The sequence below is a fragment of the Podospora anserina genome, chromosome 2, assembly GCF_000226545.1.
Source record: "Podospora anserina S mat+ genomic DNA chromosome 2, supercontig 2".
Taxonomy (NCBI): Eukaryota; Fungi; Ascomycota; class Sordariomycetes; order Sordariales; family Podosporaceae; genus Podospora; species Podospora anserina.
Window position 1 is genome coordinate 2,732,866 of NW_001914858.1, and position 17,118 is coordinate 2,749,983.

Here is a 17,118-nt window from a genome sequence, read left to right on the forward strand (position 1 = left end):
TGCTGGTCTGTGGTGTGTGTGCTTCACGCAGTACCGCACAGTCAAAAGACACGCTTGAAAAGGTTTTCGGCGACCGCTTCCCAGAGGCCCGCATCATAGTATTTGATGGACTCCGTTCGGACAACAATCACTTATCACAGACAGGATGGGTCTGGCGGGCAGCGGATGACCTGCTTCAGCTCTTAAAAGAGGAGGTGGGGTTGCTGGAAAAGTCCATCTATAGGAGTCCCATCTTGTTTCTGGCAGAGAATGTAGGAGGGATCGTGTTAAAGCAGGCTCTCATCGAAGCCATGAGAGACTGGCGCTATCAAGACTTTGTCTGGAGAACTACAAGCTTGGTCAGTCAGGACATCAACAGCGAGCCACCAAGTTGACCTTGTATGCTGACTAGCTCACCGAGCTTCACAGTTCTTTTTCGGCACCCTGCATCGGGTTGACATCAACTCCTCAATTGACAAGCAGTTCATGCGGCTGGTTCTAGCCACAGAAGAAGAGATTCCTGATTCTCTCATCTTCATTGCGGAGTCAACAGCAGCCTTCCCATCAGTGAGCGCGCAATTCTCACAACTGCTGTCCATGTTTTCTGTTGTCAACTTCATTGAGGACGATGAAAAAGTATCGGTGGTTGGAAGGTTCTCGTCAACCTTTGGTCATGCCGCCGAGAGTAACGTAGCTGCCAATTGTAGCTATCAAGAGTTGTGGCACTTTGCACCTGGCGACCCGAAGACTGACAGGCTCTGGGGGCTAATCCAAAGCAGGATGAAAAGCGAAGGTGAGTACAACCACTGTATGCAGATGTGACTCTCCTCAAGTCATGCTGATGAGATGGCTGCAATCACTAGCATCCGAGGTTGAATACTCCATTTTCATGCAAGCACTTGCTGAAAGGGATCCCGGGACACACCTGGACGGTGTCACTGCTCAAAGAGAGCACCCGACGATGAGATGGATTGCATCACACAGCATTTACTTGGAATGGCTCGCGTCCTCAGCACCCGCCTTCCTCCACCTGCATGGCAAACCTGGCTCTGGATCTTCCGCTGTTGCGGGTGTCATCATGGAAGAAGTGGCAGCGATTCCCGACTTCCAAGACGCAACATTCGTCAGGTTCAATTCTCACAAGCAGTATATCCAAACATCAGAGACGGCCAGGATTCTTCTTTCCTTGTGCCGCCAAATTCTGTCGGCGAATCCCAAGTTATTTCGACGTACCAAGCCGCTTTGCAGGACCATGCGAGCAGATAATCTCTTCAACAAGTCCGCCGCCTGGGGTCTCTTCCAGTCCCTTCTCAACTTTCATTCAGGTCCCTTATTTATCTGCCTTGATGGAATACACAATTTGCCGCCTGACTTCCTCGAATACCTTAGCACCATCAAATCTCTAAAGCAAGAGAGTGGAGAGCCCCCGAGATTTCTTGTCACCAGTTCCTCGGAAACACTCCCCATTTTTCCGGATTCATTGAAGTCGACAATCGCAACATTGAGCCTCAGTGACGAAGCGGACATGAAGCGAGCCACCAAACAAGCCGTCCAGAGGAGGGTATTGGACATTGCTTGGCGGAATGTGCTCTGGTATGACCTCCAGAAAACGATTATCAAGACAGTTTGCCACGATTTACCACCTTATCTTGTTGCTATGCAGTCGCTGGATCTGTTGGATGTTTCGACGCCGCATTCAACGGAAGCGGCCTTTTACTTCACAAGCTTGAGCACCTTCCCCGCACACTTGATGGTTTATACTCACATTATATCGCGATCCTGTCTCGGTGGGAGCGTCAAGTTCTGGGCTGTATTGTCACGGCGGTCCAACCGCTGCGCAGTGTTGAACTTGCCATTTGTCTGTCTCTGCAGGGGGAGGAGACCCAAAGTTGGCGAGATCTACGCAGCCGGACTTCGCAGGATATCATCAAAGACATTCTTGGACATAAAAAGATACGGCATCTGGTAAAGGTCAGAGACGATAGGGTGTATCCCATCTACGAGACTCTGACCGACTATCTGCACACAAAACACAAGCAGGTCTCCAAACAGTTGCATTTGTCAATGCTGAAGGCCTGTATCAAGTACATCAGCGACCTCTACCACGATACATCTTTCCTATTGGGTCTGACCTCAACCCCTGAGCTTGGATCCAATATCACGCAGGATGCCACGCTTTCCAAGGAAGCCGGGTTTCTAAGATACGCGAGCCTGTGCTGGCCGGACCACTACAACCTTTGTCATGGTGATCCTCAAGCATACAGAACGGTTTCTCAGCTCTTTGGAAACCCTGCGCTGCGTTCCACCTGGTTCAGTCTCTATGCACACTTCAAAAGCCACCTCCCGGAAAATCTTGAGTCTCTGACATCTCCCTTGGCCATGGCTAACAAGCTTGGGCTTACACTAATTGTCGATGATATGATTCGAGGAGCCATACCGGGAGGCGACCATTCCAAGACGACCTGGTCCAACCCTCTGGCAGATTCATCAATCTCAAGCAGGATGCCCTGGGCCGATACTTTGGAGGTCAAACATCAGCTGGTCCAGGAAGTCATCACTTTTGCAGTCGAGGAAGGGAGAGCAGAGCTCATCTTTCAACTGACTTCTGTCCTATCACCCGACACGCTCGAGATTAAGGGTCACAAGGGACTTACTCCACTGCTCAGCGCAACCAGAAACGGGCACATGGACGTTGTGAATGCTCTGGTCAAGCAAGGGGCATCCTCCAAAGCAACGGGGCGAGACGGGTCGACTATCCTGCATCTGGCAACAAGACTGGGAAGCCTGTCCATCGTCAAGCGGATCCTCGAGATCAACAGCCAGCTTGATATTGGAGCAATGAACAATGAGGGATATGACGCTATCAAGATTGCAGCAGAATCGGGCTTTACTACGATTTTGGAGGAGCTCCTGCACCGGATAGATCCCGAGACCAGAAAGAAACTTGTCAACACGCCGCTGCCATCAAGTAGTCAGACTCCCCTTTTTCTGGCTGCGAGACACGGACATTCGGAAGTGGTAAAGTTGTTGCTGAAACACAAAGCCGATCCCGGCATCCACAATGACGGCGAATCGAGTGCTCTCTACCAAGCCGCCAAGGAGGGAGACAGTGACGTTTTTACCGCTCTTCTCACCCACCCTATGTACCAGAAGTTGAGCATTCACCCGCAGGTCATTGGTCCTTTCAATGATGCAGATGGGGAAAGCTCCATAGCCAGTGACGATCTTGATGCATGCCTCCTTGTCGCTGCACGATACGGGCGAGTCCCCATCCTGAAGAAGCTTCTCGAGTACAAGGTTCGGGTTAACGTAACAGGCGAAGGAAAGAACACAGCACTTCATTTGGCTGCACGAGAGGGCTTTGAACAGGCCACAACGCTTCTACTGAAGCAACACTGCGAGGTGGACCTGCGGAACGAGGAACGGCTGACGCCAATTCAGCTGGCAGCACAAAACGGACATATCGGTGTTGTCAGGACTCTTCACAAAGAAGGGAAAGCAAATATTGCAAGGGGCCCCGACCCAGAACCTCCGCTACCATTTCGGTCAGCACTGTCCACGTTAGAGATGGCGGCCATGGAAGGCCAAGTTCCCGTCGTTGAATACCTGTTGGTGATGGATCCAGCATCGGCTCCTCGGGCCCTCCAGCTGGCGGCCGAGAATGGACAAACCGCTGTGGTGCGTTATCTGATGGCCAATCAAGACCAGATTTCAGTGTCAGTGGCATGGGATGATGCAGCATGGATCGAAGCAGCCGGAGCAGCGCTCAAGAAGCGCCACCTCGAAGTGCTCAGGGAGCTTTTAACCTTCAAGTTGTCCGGCGTGGGAGAAACAGGACTACCAGCTATTTCACAAGAGTTTTACCACCTGCTGTACATGGCTATCGAGAAAAATTACGGGCCTGAGGTTCAAGTTCTGGCTGAGAAGGGTTTCGATATGAACAAGCCAAACGTCAAGAACGAGCACCCGCTCCATCTGGCGGTCAAGTGGAACAGTCCCAACGTCATTGTGCCCCTTGTAAAAGGAGGGTCTAGTCTAGGTCATATCGACGACACCCAAAAGGATACGCCCTTGTATCGGGCTGTTTCTCGAAACCACGCAGAACAAGTGGTGCACGAGCTTCTTGAGGCGGGTGCAGACCCCAACTGGAAAAACTTGGGCCAGGAGGACCGAACGCCGCTGCATCAAGCGTGCTCTGTCAACAAGGACAACTCGTTGATTATAACCTGTCTTTTGGACCACCAGGCAGACGCCCTCGCCAGAGATGATGATGGTTGGACTCCTCTCCACTACACGACCGACAAGTTCAGCCTTCCCAATGCCATCGCGCTCGTGGGTATCAACCGAGAACGCACCCACTTGATTGAAATACGCAATAACTACCAATCAACCCCCCTGGTGCTTGCTGCGGAAAACGGCGCCGTGGATGTGATGGAGTTCTTTTTGGAGTGCGGGGCGGATCCTATGCTAACCAACAAGACCGGCTCGTCTGCTCTCCATCGTGCCGCAGGAGGCGCCCACCTCGACGCGGTGAAGCTACTCATTGAGAATAGGTTCAAGACAGCTGATCCGACCATGTCCAAAGCCAACGGCATAACGGCGCTTCACATGGCTATCCACAACTCCGTTCCCCAGCTCGAGATGGTCGAGTATCTCCTAAGCAGAGATGGCGTTGATATTAATGCCCAAAGCTCCAACTTTGGAAGCCCTCTCTGTGCTGCAGCTCGGTTCTATTCGACGGGTTACTTTACACCAAAAGGCGATGGGCTGAAGCTCTGCAAGCTCCTGATGGAAAGGGGAGCTGATGTAAATTCTACCGGAGGGTGGATGTATTCTCCACTTCATATCGCCGCTGAGCATGGGTCTGCCGAGCTTGTCAAACTCCTGTTGAGTAAAGACGACACCAATGTCGACATTTTCTGGGAGGAACATGGAACACCCCTGAGCGTGGCTATCCTCCATGAGCACGAGACGGTGGTGGGAATTCTTCTCCAGAGAGGCGCTGACCTCAACATTCCACTTGATGGGGAAACCGCAGTGCAGCTTGCAGTGAGGACAGGGGATTCGGGCGTGGTGGAAACACTCCTTGAAAAGAGGCTGGAAAAATTCCAGGTTGTACAGGGTCTTGAAGATGCTCTGTGGGCGGCGGTTCGCAAGGATATGCCACAAGCTGTGAAGGCGCTCCTGGCCGAACGCAGCAAAGATCCATCCTCCACCCCAGACACAATCATTCAAGGCTGGACCATACTTACATATGCAATTTACTGGGACTCGGATGATGTGATTGGCTATCTGTTAGACAATCCCGAGCAGCACGACGCCAACATCGATCACCACAACGACGCTGGTAACGCGCCCCTACACATGGCCATCGAGAAAGGCGCAGATGAGCTGCTCGGACAGCTTCTCGATCACAAGGCAGAACCAAACATTTGCGATCGAGTGGGAAGGACCCCGCTGATGCTGAGTGCCAAGAAAGCCGATCTCGACGTGATGGATATGCTGATAAGTAAAGGGGGAAACGTTTTCAGCAAGGACCTTCGCCTACGAGATGCTCTCTACTGGGCTTGCCTCTCGCAATCCAGCGATGCCGTCACCAAGATTGTGGCCGTGATGCAAAACAAGGGCAGCGAGTGGCTCACATCCTGCTCGGCTGCCATCTTCCCCGTCCTCCATGCCAGCGAAGCAAGACAGAACCTGCTCGAGGCACTGTTCAAAGGAGAGGACATGACGGCGCGCAAAGAAGTTCTTGCCGGGATAGCAGTGGATAGGAACAACTGGACATTGGCCTACACGCTTAAACACAGCCACACACCCTCGGTCACGTCCGACACAGACTTCTTACCCGGCTGGTTCGTAGAGTATGCTCAGGAAGCGGCAGACAAAAGTAAGTTGTTGCAACCCAGGGTCTTTGTGGAGCTAACAGGTGAACAAAACATCGCAAAGACGCTTCTTCTACGGTTGAGCCAAACACTCCATCCAGGTGGGACGATGTTGATGCAGCGCACCCTCTTGAGGTGTCCCCGGATGGGCAGACCGTCACGGTTGGCCCAAAACCACTCATGACCGGGGGAGTGGCCATGTACGCGTTGATCCGCGCCGACTATTGCATACCCGCCCACGAGGATTACCAATTTGAAGTCACCGTTAACGACCCAGTTGGTGATATGATAGATGAGAGTGGCCCGTAAGTACCTACCTACCTACTTATCTACCTTACCTACCTTACCGCCTTCAATTTGAGCGAAGAGTTCAATTGTTGTGTCCCGACAACAAGTACCTTCTGTTGGATTAACTTGATTTCGACGTGCTATAGTTTTCCCATTGGAATTGGACTCTGTACGGAAAAGGTAGATCTCAACCAGATGATAGGATGGGAATCGGGTTCTTTGGGGTATCACGGCGATGACGGGAAAATGTTCTTGGGATCGGAATGGGGGCGAAGGTACGCTGATGGGTATGGTGTCAACGACACGATAGTTTGCAAGGTCAAGGTGGGCGATGGACAGAGAAAGGTCTCCTTCTTGAAGAATAACAAACCCCTTGGTAAGTGGAGCTTCGTTTTGTTCTTGTTTTGTTTCTTCCTACCGGTACCTGGTCTACCTATATGCACCTAGGTACCTACACGTACAGGACCACCCAGAACAAATGTCTGTCACGATTATAAACTACGTACGTAACTAACATTAGCCCTAACAATTGGGTTGTCAGGAACTGCTTTGGAAGGGGACGATGTGCCTCGGGGACAGCTTTACCCTGCAATCAGCATGAAGAGTTCCCTGAAAGGACTTTCGATGACGGCGAGATTTGGAAATCCGAGCGACGTGATGGGCCCGGGGTTATTACTAACACCTGATATCCAAAGCCCTGGAAGAATGAGACATGCCTCGCCGTCGCCAGCCATGCATCCTGATTCTCCTGGTGTTTGCGTAGAGGAAGTGAGAGAAGACGAGGTTGAGGATGGGGACAGTGATTACTCTTGGTAGTAGCTTTTGCATGGATCAAGATTGGGTGGAATACTTACCTCTGTAATTTATTGTCATTTCACACTTGAGGTAGTTAACCAGGTGGGTAGGCCTTTGATCAAGGGAATGATTGCTGGAATTTTGGTTAATTTCTTCTTGAGGCTATGGATTCAAATTTGAAGCAATCAGCGGATGTTACGAACTGAGACATTGCTCTTAAAAGTTAAAAGACTTTACCCCATCTACAATTTTCAAATGTTCAACAATACGGCGCGATTTATTCTGTGCCATAAATATTGGATATAACTGTGTTTTTTGATCTACCTCAGTTGCTAGAAGTTGTGATGGCTGATGGCACTTATTAGTTTACAAGCTCACATACTGACCACTATACTACGGAAGATGTACAGGTGTTGAGCACCTGTCGTAGTGAGAGGATTGGTTGCAAGGAAAAGGCGGAGGTGGTATATATAAGGGGAGTATACACGATCCCGTCCCTTGAACCACTTTTTGCGATCCGCTTCTAGCTCAGGCCTTCCTCGTCAGATATGGAGTGCAGCAGTGCAACCTTTCAGCGATGAAGTGCGCTGGACACAATACATAGGCCGGCACTGGGTTTGGTAGCCCAGTTGTTGCCTCCGAGTTATTATCGCCAAGTAGACCCCTTTGTCTTAACGTCATAACGCCCCATTCTTAACTTTCTATTAAAGCCAAGGGTTTCGATCAATAATAGTAACGACGGGTGACGGGTTGAGTCTCGGAGCTACGGAAGAATACCTTACTGTTGATGGTGGTTAGTAGTGGCGGTCACCGTCGTTATCTAGTTAAACGAGAGTAAACTGGGGACGTCGGTTTGTGTTAGGGGAAAAAGTAAAACGCCGCAGTAAGTAACTACTGCGATATATATAGGAGAACCCTATCTAAATCTACCTAGTAAGAATAGTTAAATATCCTGTATACTAAAACTATATCCGTTGAAGCAAATAGCCTCTCAAAATCCCTTTAAAAAATATTATATATCTATATAGTTAAATCATCAAGACCTAGAAAAAGAAATAAGAAAGGTAAAAAGTCGTAACGTATACCCGGGGCTTACGTTGGAAACCCTATAAACTCCAACGCTACCAACTCGAAAAAAGGCGAGTCATTACAAAGCCTTATAGTATGTGCCATCTTTTAAATACTAAGCCCAGGCTCTAACTAAACTCATGCAAATAGCGCCAAAAAGCATAAGGAAGTAGGCTGTAACCCGCTTACGACCGCGGAAGGTAGTTTAGCTATTATCACTAAGAAAGTCCTCCGTAAGTAACTCGATAAGGGCGGTAAAAACAAGCAATCCCGATAAGATAGCGTTCATAGTTCCTACTAAGATCAGGCTAAACTTAGAGTCGGGGGCGTAAAGCGTGTGGGTGGCTAGACCAATAGCTTAACCAATAGGTATCCTGAAGACGGCACCGTTAGCTTTATCTTCTATTGAGCACACCGGCTATTTAATAATAATACTTACGTATATCCATAAACTAATACTATAAACTATAGCTATAACACCCCCTTTTGCCAGTTAATAGAGGCAATACGAGTTCCTAATGCGAGACCCTTAAACGTTTTTGCAATAATATATTAGTATTTTTATAGTTTTGAGACAAACAGGAAAGCGTTTACTACTCACGGTAAAAAGCAATAGCAATTAACAAGACAACAAAGTTACCGCCGACGGCGACACTTAACGCCATACCAATAAAAATACTGTGAAACAAGATACCGACCTCGAGAAGCATGCACTTCAAGATCTTCTTCTTGTGTAGCTGCTCCTCAGTAAGGCCGACTTGCTGGGATTCCATAGCGCTCCCAAGCAGTTCCTTAGACCTCATCTTCTCATCTGGGGAAACGGCCGGGGTTTCACGCCCAACCGCCACACTCTCTTCGGAAACAGGCTCAACAACATGTAAAGATGCGGTCGTCGAGCTCGGGAACACTGAGGTAGATGGTATCGAGGAGAGTGGTCACGGTGATGTCTGGCGGGAGATGGGTCAAGTATAGGGATGAAGACTCATTCGGATCGATCGTGGCGGAGTGGTTATGGGGGTTGGTAAAGTCACCTTGGTAGTTCACTGAAGGCAATCTCGGCTCGGCTGGCTGGTAAGGGGTGGTCTGTTCAGCCTGGTAAGACTGAGGGTTGGCCAGCAGGTCTGGCTGGTAGTACTGATGACCGATAGACTGCCCTGTGGTAATCCTAGCGCCTTGGTAAGGTTGAAGACCGGCGATCTGAGCCGACAGGTAGAATTCATAACCGAGAGACTGCTCGTCAGGCTGGTAGCTGGGAAGATGTGAAGCCTGGTAAAAATGATCGGCCAAGGGCTGGTCGTGCTGGTAGAATTGCTGAACGAAAGACTGCTCGGCGGTTGAAAAATGGTGTGACATCTCGCTCTAGGGGTTTGTGAGGGTTGGAGATGGGATGGTCGAAGACAGAATCACCGCATGGGACGTGGCGCCTCCAAAACAGCTACCATCCGAGGAAGCTGGTGACATCAGCGTATAGAGAGGGCTAGAATTGGGAGGGGTCCTAGGGTTTTTCTGATCCAACACTTGGGGCATGATGCTTCTAGACAAGTATCTCTCTCTCCAGTTGCTGGACTGGGTAGCCCTCTGCTCTGTTTGGCGAGGTTCAGCCCTTCCACTGGCAGCTTGAGCATTGTAGGAACTCTCTCCTTGCCCAAGTGGTGTTAGTCTTGACCTGGGTACCTATAAAGATGTTAGTTGACAAGAGGATGGCGTCCCATGAGACTTGTGTATTAACCTACCGGAATGTGCCGGGTCGGATTTCCTTGACCGCTCATCATGTTGAAGGCTTTTCGGTTTTGCTTGAACGATATTGTGGAGGCGCAGTGTTATGGCTGCAGCCTAAATGAAGCTGTTGGATGGGTAGTGAGCCGTCAAGATGTGAACGAGATGCCGTGAAGGAGATGATGTGATGGGGATGATGTGACGGAGAGAGGGTGTGAAAGAGATGTGGAAGATGAGATGGGTTATGTAGTGTTGAGAGACTGGGTGTGAAGGTGTGAACAGACGAGGCTTTGCTGTCAGAAACCTCGCTGGCTGTTTGGAAGTCTATTCCTCAAGAAGAAGAGGAGATAGAATTCAAGTTAGTGATCAAATATATATCCTAGAAGCTCGAGATCTGTCGGTGCCACTCGAAGATGTTCACTCCCAAAGTGGGTCCTGGTTGTGATATTCACCTTGGTGTTGAATACCTCAGTCTCTGACCCAGTCCGAACTCAAGAGCAACTTGCTCTCATTCAACGCGTTAACAATAATACGTTCCACCTGTAGGAATCAGACCAAACTTCCGATGAAGTCGCCCATGCTCACTGTGGGAGCAGCCTGTGGATCAAAAATACAATTCGGATTGAGGCATTCAATTAATTGATGGAGCATGCTGATGAAGGGAATTCGGATTGTGGCGTTTTAGGACTTTGATAACAGTGTCCGTCAAATTTCACAATGTCAGTAAAGACAATAGCACGTCGAGTGAGTATTGCTCAGGGTATTCAACGAGATGGCACTCGCAATTGGGTGAATAAGGGATATATCCAGAGGCCAAAGCCATTGCCAAAGGCCATCATAGGTACTAGACACAAGCGGGTCTTCTCGAACAAGATCTTAACCAAACTGAACGCCACCACATACCTTGAATACATGTTCAAAACCTAAACCAAAGTGCTGCTGGGCACGTTGTGGACCGAAAAATGGTGACTGCGACGTTGGACAAAGGCATTCACAGACAGCGAAGATGCCTATAAGTAAATAGCCGTGGAATGTCGATTAAAACCTCAAAGTACGTTGTGAGTTAGCTCGACTGCCACGCACAAATGCGTGGGCTGAAACACAGTCCTCGATGAACACCGCACATAGTGCAAGTAGCTCAATGCTGTTGTCTGTCAGTGATGATCAGATGAACGATATATCATAGTTCAGGTGACAGCCCTGAAAAACTTTCGGACGAAAAAGGTACCACCACAGATAAAAGAACCCCACAAAAAGTCGGATAAAAATGCCGAAACCCAAATGAATCGGATTGCAACTCATCAGCTTAGTGCTTGTTTCTTGAACGAGCCGCCGAATCTTGGCAGCAAAAGGGAGGGAGCAAAATGAAGGTATCATTGTGCATCTATGATGAGTACTAAGTCGTCATGAAAATTGATCATATGTGTGCTTGGTGAGATGCTAGGTAGGCCTGAAAATAAGCAACCCGTGTCAAATGAAATTGCCATGTCCACCATGCCCATCAGGTTCATGATGTATTTCCCACGAGCCTGGAATGGTATGCACACTCGGACACGGTGGTGCTGTCGTCGCCGGCGCTGGTGGTGGCGGCCGAGGTGGAGGAGCAGGCGCCGGTGGTGGAGATGGTGTAGTCGGAAAAGGCAGCTTACTCCCTGCTGCCGCGCTTAGGTTATTCTTCCTCCGATTCAACCTAACCGTCGTCGCAGGCCTCGGAGCATAAATCACCGTGTCCGGCGAAACCGGCCTCTCGCCCTTCCCCCCAGGCATCTCCTGCATCGGATCCGCCCTCTGCATCAAAGCAGGCGAGCTCGCCGTAAAATACGAATCAGAAGCCGACGCCCTCGGAACCAACAGCTCCTCCAACCTCTGACTATCCCTCTGCGGCGGCCCAATAGGACTCTCCGGTGTCGGCGCACGACCCGGACGACTCAGCTCAGGACTCTTCACCAGCGCCAGAACAGCCGGAGCAGGTGCCTGAAGGATATACCTCCTCACCCTTCCCATCTTCCCAGACCTCATCCTGCTTGGCAAGCTCGACCCACTGATATTAGACGCAGACTTTGACGGCATTTTCGGCCGATAGCTCTTGAATCCCTGGGGCGTCGCCCGTATGGTGTTTTCACCCGTTATGCCATCCCTCCCATCACCAGAAGTGCTGTATGATCCCCTCGCCTGCTTCTCATCGTACTCCTCCTCACTGTCAATCTCCTCATTCCTCGACGACATCCCCGGGATATCAAACGGCCTACTGGCCACATGCACCACAACCATAACCACACTCCCAAAAACCACCCCCAACGAACACGCAAACATATCCAGATTCAACCTCACCGTCCTATGCCCCCCTCCCCCATGGTATATCCCCACCGCAACGGCAATAATAGCACTGCTCCACATCACCACCGCCAACCGTATCACCACCCCAGCCCAGGCATGAAGCTGGTGCTTGAAGCTCGGGATGGGAGGGTCGAAGTTGAGGTAGAGGCTGTCGCCCTTCTTGGCGGCAAGGAAATGGAGGATGATGTAAAAGAAGGATAATATCGACTGTTTGTCCCACCTTGTCAGCTACAGTCTCCTGGAGAGTGTCAAGAAATACTCACAGCAAACAGCACAAAACTCTGCGCAATTCCCACCCCTTCCCTCTTCAGATCCCCCGTGCTCTCAAATACAACCCCTGATAGCGACGCCCCGATGGTACTCCCTATTCCCATCGCCACCAGCGCCCCTAGCATCAGCCGCGGGAGCCATGTCTCCGCCTTTGTTCTCGAGTGGTAGCTGTGGCTCTCGGTGTAGGATGCCCCGCCTCCTGGCAATAACGCCGGCATCCTTTCCTCGCTTTGACGCCTGTCTACTTTGACTTTGTTGAGCTTCTCGCTGCCTAGAACAAAGTGTGAAACTTTGGGTCGATGATACGGCGATGATGCGTCGACGGCAAGGTTGCGCTGATGCCAGGCGTCGGAAGGGGATCCAGTCCCTGCGGACAAAAGAAAAATGCCCGTTAGAGTAATGAGAGCATGTAAAAAGATGAAGTATCTGCTGGGGGTGCGAAAGAAAACAGGAACTAGAACGATGAGAGGGATAGCATGCAAAAAGTGTGATCAATCATCCTACAAATCCTTCCACCAAAAAGAATGCCCCGCCACCAGAGCTGCCACCAAAAAAAGAGCACATTCTCGATGACGGCGGAAGAGTATGCCAAAGAGGCTGGTGCCCCTCGAGCTGGATATCTGGCTGGAATGCGACGGATTTGGAAGCTGGAAAACAGATGGGCTCCCACAAGCCCTAACCGAGAAACACATCCAGAGCCACAGCTGGAATGTAAGTCTGACCTGAATTGAGCTGGCTATCTTTACTCCAGGAAAACAGAAGGAGTATCACAAATAGAAACAAAAAGGCAGGGTTGTTGTAGAAATATGTCGTTATTCATTGTCCCCTTGCGTCCACAATCTTCTGCATAGAGCAAAGTTAAAAGTCTTCGCCAACCATGGCCTTCTTGGTGCCAGTCCAACCATCGCGCTCGTAGTAGCGGAAAACTAGGTCGTAATCCTCAAACTCGTGAATGATGCGGTCGATGCGGCGGTATCCATCAATCCGGTCCACTGTCTGCTTGACCAAGCTTCTCTGGTTGTCCTCGACATCAGCACCATCGCTAGGGGTCGTGGGCTTATTCTTGGTCTGGAATAGGGTGACAGTGAAGCGACCAGGTCGGAAGATGTTGATCACGTGGTCAATGACCTCGGAAGTCTGGCGTCCATTCTGGCCACTCGGCACGTTGGTCTCGAACGAAGCGTATGAGCAAATGGGCTCCGGGGTGACATGGACAGTGAAGTAGTGCGCAGCTCTACTGGCAGCATCATCGCTGGACTTGGTGGGTGCAGGAATGACTCCGTTGGCGGAATATCCGCAAGGGGTGAAAAGATAGGAGTCGATGCGAGCCTCGGGGTAGACCGAGGTGGGATAAACTTCAGCCAGACCACACTTGTTGGAAATGACAGTGCCGAGAGCATGGCCCTCACCAGATTTGTCAGAGTCCTCCAGGTACCACTGCTTGGCAAGCTCCTGGTCGAGATCCATCATCAAGATCTCGAGCGTCTCGTCATCGTTGTCGTCGAGGGATCCCACACAAGGCGCCACAATGCCTGTGGGGATCTTGGCGGAGCGGGTAGGGCTTCCGCCGGTGCTAGAGCTAGGGGTTCTAGGCGGGGTCAAGGTGGAAGTGGTAGGTGAGGTCATGTACAAATACCAATGATCCGCATTCATGCGACCGACCAGATAGGCGCTACCATTCTCGAACAGTTCGTCCAGGAACTTGACCTCTTCCTTCCAGCTGGAGTGGGGGCCTTGTTGGCGATCAGGGAAGAGGAAATTCTTGCGGCTGTAAAAGACACGGTGAGGTGTGGCGGCAACGCGCTCATCCTCCAGTGTCTTGACGTTGTGGAAAGGGAATCCGGCATCGATAGCAGCGATGCGAAGAAGACGGCGCAGGCCCAGCAACAGGGTGGTGGTGCCGCAGGTCTTGAGGATAAGCTTGTGGGGGAACACAAACATGCTAGACTCGGAAAGGAGGTAGGCGTCAACGTGATCAGAGTTGACGATGGACAGGACCTTGCAGTTGACCATATCCAACATGCCCTCCCAGATGGAGGGGCTGACCGACTTCAGGCCATTCTCTTTGACCCCAGGAGGAAGAGTCTTAGCACTCGGCGCAAACCAGACCTCGAGAAGTTTCTCGGGTCCCTCAAAGGCGTTGGTGGAGTCCAAGTCAGCGGTAATCTCGTGGTTGATGGTGAGCTGGGTCTCCTCAGCGGCGACGCTGTTGGTGACGTTGGTGGAAGTCATGTTTGGCGAGGTTTGGGGTGTGTCGGCTATGTTCTCTGGTGAAAACGTCCGCGGGACACTAGCTGCCGCTCAAACGAACCTTTAGGTCGCTTGAGAGAGTAGGCCCACAGGAAAGGGGTCTCGCTTTAGAGGCTGGCGACGCCAGCAGCAGGTGTTCGGGAGGTGGTATCTGAACGTCTCGCAAGCGGACGTTAGGGGGGGCGGGCACGGAGGGTGACGCGATAGCGCTTTGAGAGCGGAATGTTGGGCTTGCGCTTAAAACAGGCTTTTATTGCAGGTAAACCGATACCTGGGCGCGAGTATCGGAGATGATGGTGGAGTAAACCAAGGAAGGGGTGATAGTGAAGCTATATCGTCGGGATCTAGATTCGAAGAGTTAGACTGGTGCTGGGAATCAGGGTATATGTAGGTCGCGCTGGAAGAAGCATTTAAACAAAGCTTGTCATGGTGAAGAAAATTGTGTGTTGAAACGGGAGGGACGATTAGCATACCAGGACCTTCCAATGGCTGTGCGCATCTCAAGATGGGATGGTCGTCGGTGGTGTTGAAAGTTTGCGCGGCAATGCGATAGGTGCAAAAGCTGTGGTGGGATGCTCTCGAAGCTGCCCCTTGGCACGACAGAATCGAATCGGTCGGAAGATCGGCAACAAGTGGCAGTGGTTTTCTTGTTTTGTTTGTAAGCAAGTAGGTCTACCTGGCTGTGAGCCAATGGCACAGGGGAAAAAATAAAAATATCCGGTTGCTGAGAGAATTTTGGCATTTGGTTCTTCAAGTGGGATGTGATTCTTCTCTGCGTTTTTTTTTCCATGGATGGCGGGGTTTGCTCACCCCTGTCAGCCGTTGCCCAATGCTCCCAAGGTCGTGGAAGCTCAAGGGGGTGTGCCGGTCCCACTGTTAGTAGACCACACTCGTCCCTCTATCAACCCTGAGCACAACCCTAACAATGCTTCATCAACGATGATAATTTTTGCCTTTCTCGACCACGGGCCGATAAGACCCGTTTCATTGAAAAAGTCCCGTTACTTCATTGCCCTGACAGCTTACAACACGTGAACCCTGATAAACCATTGAAGTTATCGCGATGGCATGGTGGGTTATGAATTGACCGCCTACGACCCCTATGAGTCTACCCTCCTATATCACGCGCCCCCTTGCTCAACTGCCGAAACAACATCAGCAGTAATCGTCTTGAATATCGGCGCCAACGAGCAGTCCTTGTACTTTAGTACCAGTTGCGCGGTATCTCTCTTAGCCTCCTCAGCCTCCGCCTCCTTTGCAGCTGCCGAGATATCTTGCCCATTAATAACTGTTCCCTCTGGATATCGCGGCCTCTTTCCCGTCTCAACCAAGACAATAAACTGCTGGTCGATGGGAACACGCCCCAAGAACTTGACATTGAAGTCATCGGCCATGACTTCACCTCCTCCACTGCCAAAAATGTTGGTGCACTCGCTGCAATTCGGGCAAACAAAGCCGCACATGTTCTCGACAACGCCCAATATACGGATCCCCGTCTTGGTGCAGAAGTTGAGTTCTTTCCTCACGTCGGCAGTAGCCACTGCCTGAGGGGTTGTCACAATTACCGCCCCGGCGACCTGATCTGGCCGTGCCTTTTGAAGCAGTGTCTCGGCAAGAGAGATGTGCTCATCACTCGTGCCAGGTGGTGTATCGATGAGAAGGTAGTCGAGCTCCTCCCAGAAGACATCTGACAAGAACTGGCGCACCATGGCTGTCTTTTTCGGCCCGCGCCATACCACAGCATCGCCTCGCCCAGGGAGTAAAAACCCCAGACTCATGACGCGAAGCGAACCAAGTCCAGAAGTTGGATCGGCTTCATGGACAGTGATGGGTAGCCAGCCCCCGGGTGCCTGTGTCACTTTGGCATCCTCGATGGCAAACATGCGCGGTATCGATGGCCCCGTGAGGTCAACATCGAGAACACCGACCGAGTGGCCAGCTAATGAGAGTGACAATGCGAGCTGGGTAGTCACGGATGACTTTCCGACACCGCCCTTGCCTGAGAGGACCTGCAGATTCGTTAGCATGAGTTTGGTCATGATGGCCATGACGATGGCGGGGCAGAGTGCCAAGGTGGGGCAAACGGACAAGGACGATGTGTTTTATCTTGGATAGCGACATTCGATATATGTGCGAAAGTCGAACTTTGTTATTGAGGTCCAGTGCTTACTGAGAGTTTGACCAAATGAGTCTCCGTCAGGGTGGTTGAAAGAGCGCCATCTTGAAAGTCGAAAGGCTTCTTGGGAAATGGTTAGTTTGCCTCCCAAAATCGAGGTGCCCCTCCACCCACCGATTTGCGGCCTGTATCGGCGCTTGCTTTATCAGCAGCCAGCAACCCCCATGCCAGTTGCTCATATCGGATGAGATACTCAATGACTTTGCTCAAGGCAATCCTTCTAACTTACATGTATTGCAGGCACGGTGAGTAAGAATTTGTCTTGATTGGAATGCGCGTCAATGTAAACACCTACCATTTGACTCGGCCCTGGCGTACGGTAACTCACCTTACCCAGCTTAGACCCAAGATTCGCTG

The 17,118-nt window shown here is 50.9% G+C and overlaps 5 protein-coding genes across 5 annotated transcripts, besides 3 other annotated features; 1 reads left to right on the forward strand and 4 right to left on the reverse strand.

The window, feature by feature from the left end:
- Positions 1-814: 814 nt before the first annotated feature.
- Positions 815-6,045, forward strand: PODANS_2_7730 (uncharacterized protein; the record flags this gene model as incomplete). The annotated part of the gene is made up of 2 exons (XM_001911529.1): positions 815-1,660; positions 1,705-6,045. 2 exons carry the CDS (start codon positions 815-817, stop codon positions 6,043-6,045), a joined length of 5,187 nt encoding a protein of 1,728 aa, XP_001911564.1.
- A 2,082-nt stretch (positions 6,046-8,127) lies between these two features.
- Positions 8,128-8,388: a sequence feature (pseudogene).
- A 98-nt stretch (positions 8,389-8,486) lies between these two features.
- Positions 8,487-8,558: a sequence feature (pseudogene).
- Positions 8,559-8,605: 47 nt separating this feature from the next.
- Positions 8,606-8,815: a sequence feature (pseudogene).
- Positions 8,816-8,879: 64 nt separating this feature from the next.
- PODANS_2_7735 (uncharacterized protein) lies at positions 8,880-9,784 on the reverse strand (the record flags this gene model as incomplete). Its single annotated transcript, XM_001911530.1, has 2 exons — positions 8,880-9,335; positions 9,746-9,784. 2 exons carry the CDS (start codon positions 9,782-9,784, stop codon positions 8,880-8,882), a joined length of 495 nt encoding a protein of 164 aa, XP_001911565.1.
- A 1,414-nt stretch (positions 9,785-11,198) lies between these two features.
- PODANS_2_7740 (uncharacterized protein) lies at positions 11,199-12,553 on the reverse strand (the record flags this gene model as incomplete). The annotated part of the gene is made up of 2 exons (XM_001911531.1): positions 11,199-12,293; positions 12,329-12,553. The coding sequence occupies 2 exons, from the start codon at positions 12,551-12,553 to the stop codon at positions 11,199-11,201; spliced, it is 1,320 nt and encodes a 439-aa protein (XP_001911566.1).
- Positions 12,554-13,193: 640 nt separating this feature from the next.
- PODANS_2_7750 (uncharacterized protein) lies at positions 13,194-14,567 on the reverse strand (the record flags this gene model as incomplete). The annotated part of the gene is made up of 1 exon (XM_001911532.1): positions 13,194-14,567. One exon carries the CDS (start codon positions 14,565-14,567, stop codon positions 13,194-13,196), a length of 1,374 nt encoding a protein of 457 aa, XP_001911567.1.
- Positions 14,568-15,706: 1,139 nt separating this feature from the next.
- PODANS_2_7760 (uncharacterized protein) lies at positions 15,707-16,706 on the reverse strand (the record flags this gene model as incomplete). The annotated part of the gene is made up of 2 exons (XM_001911533.1): positions 15,707-16,594; positions 16,674-16,706. The coding sequence occupies 2 exons, from the start codon at positions 16,704-16,706 to the stop codon at positions 15,707-15,709; spliced, it is 921 nt and encodes a 306-aa protein (XP_001911568.1).
- Positions 16,707-17,118: the final 412 nt, after the last annotated feature.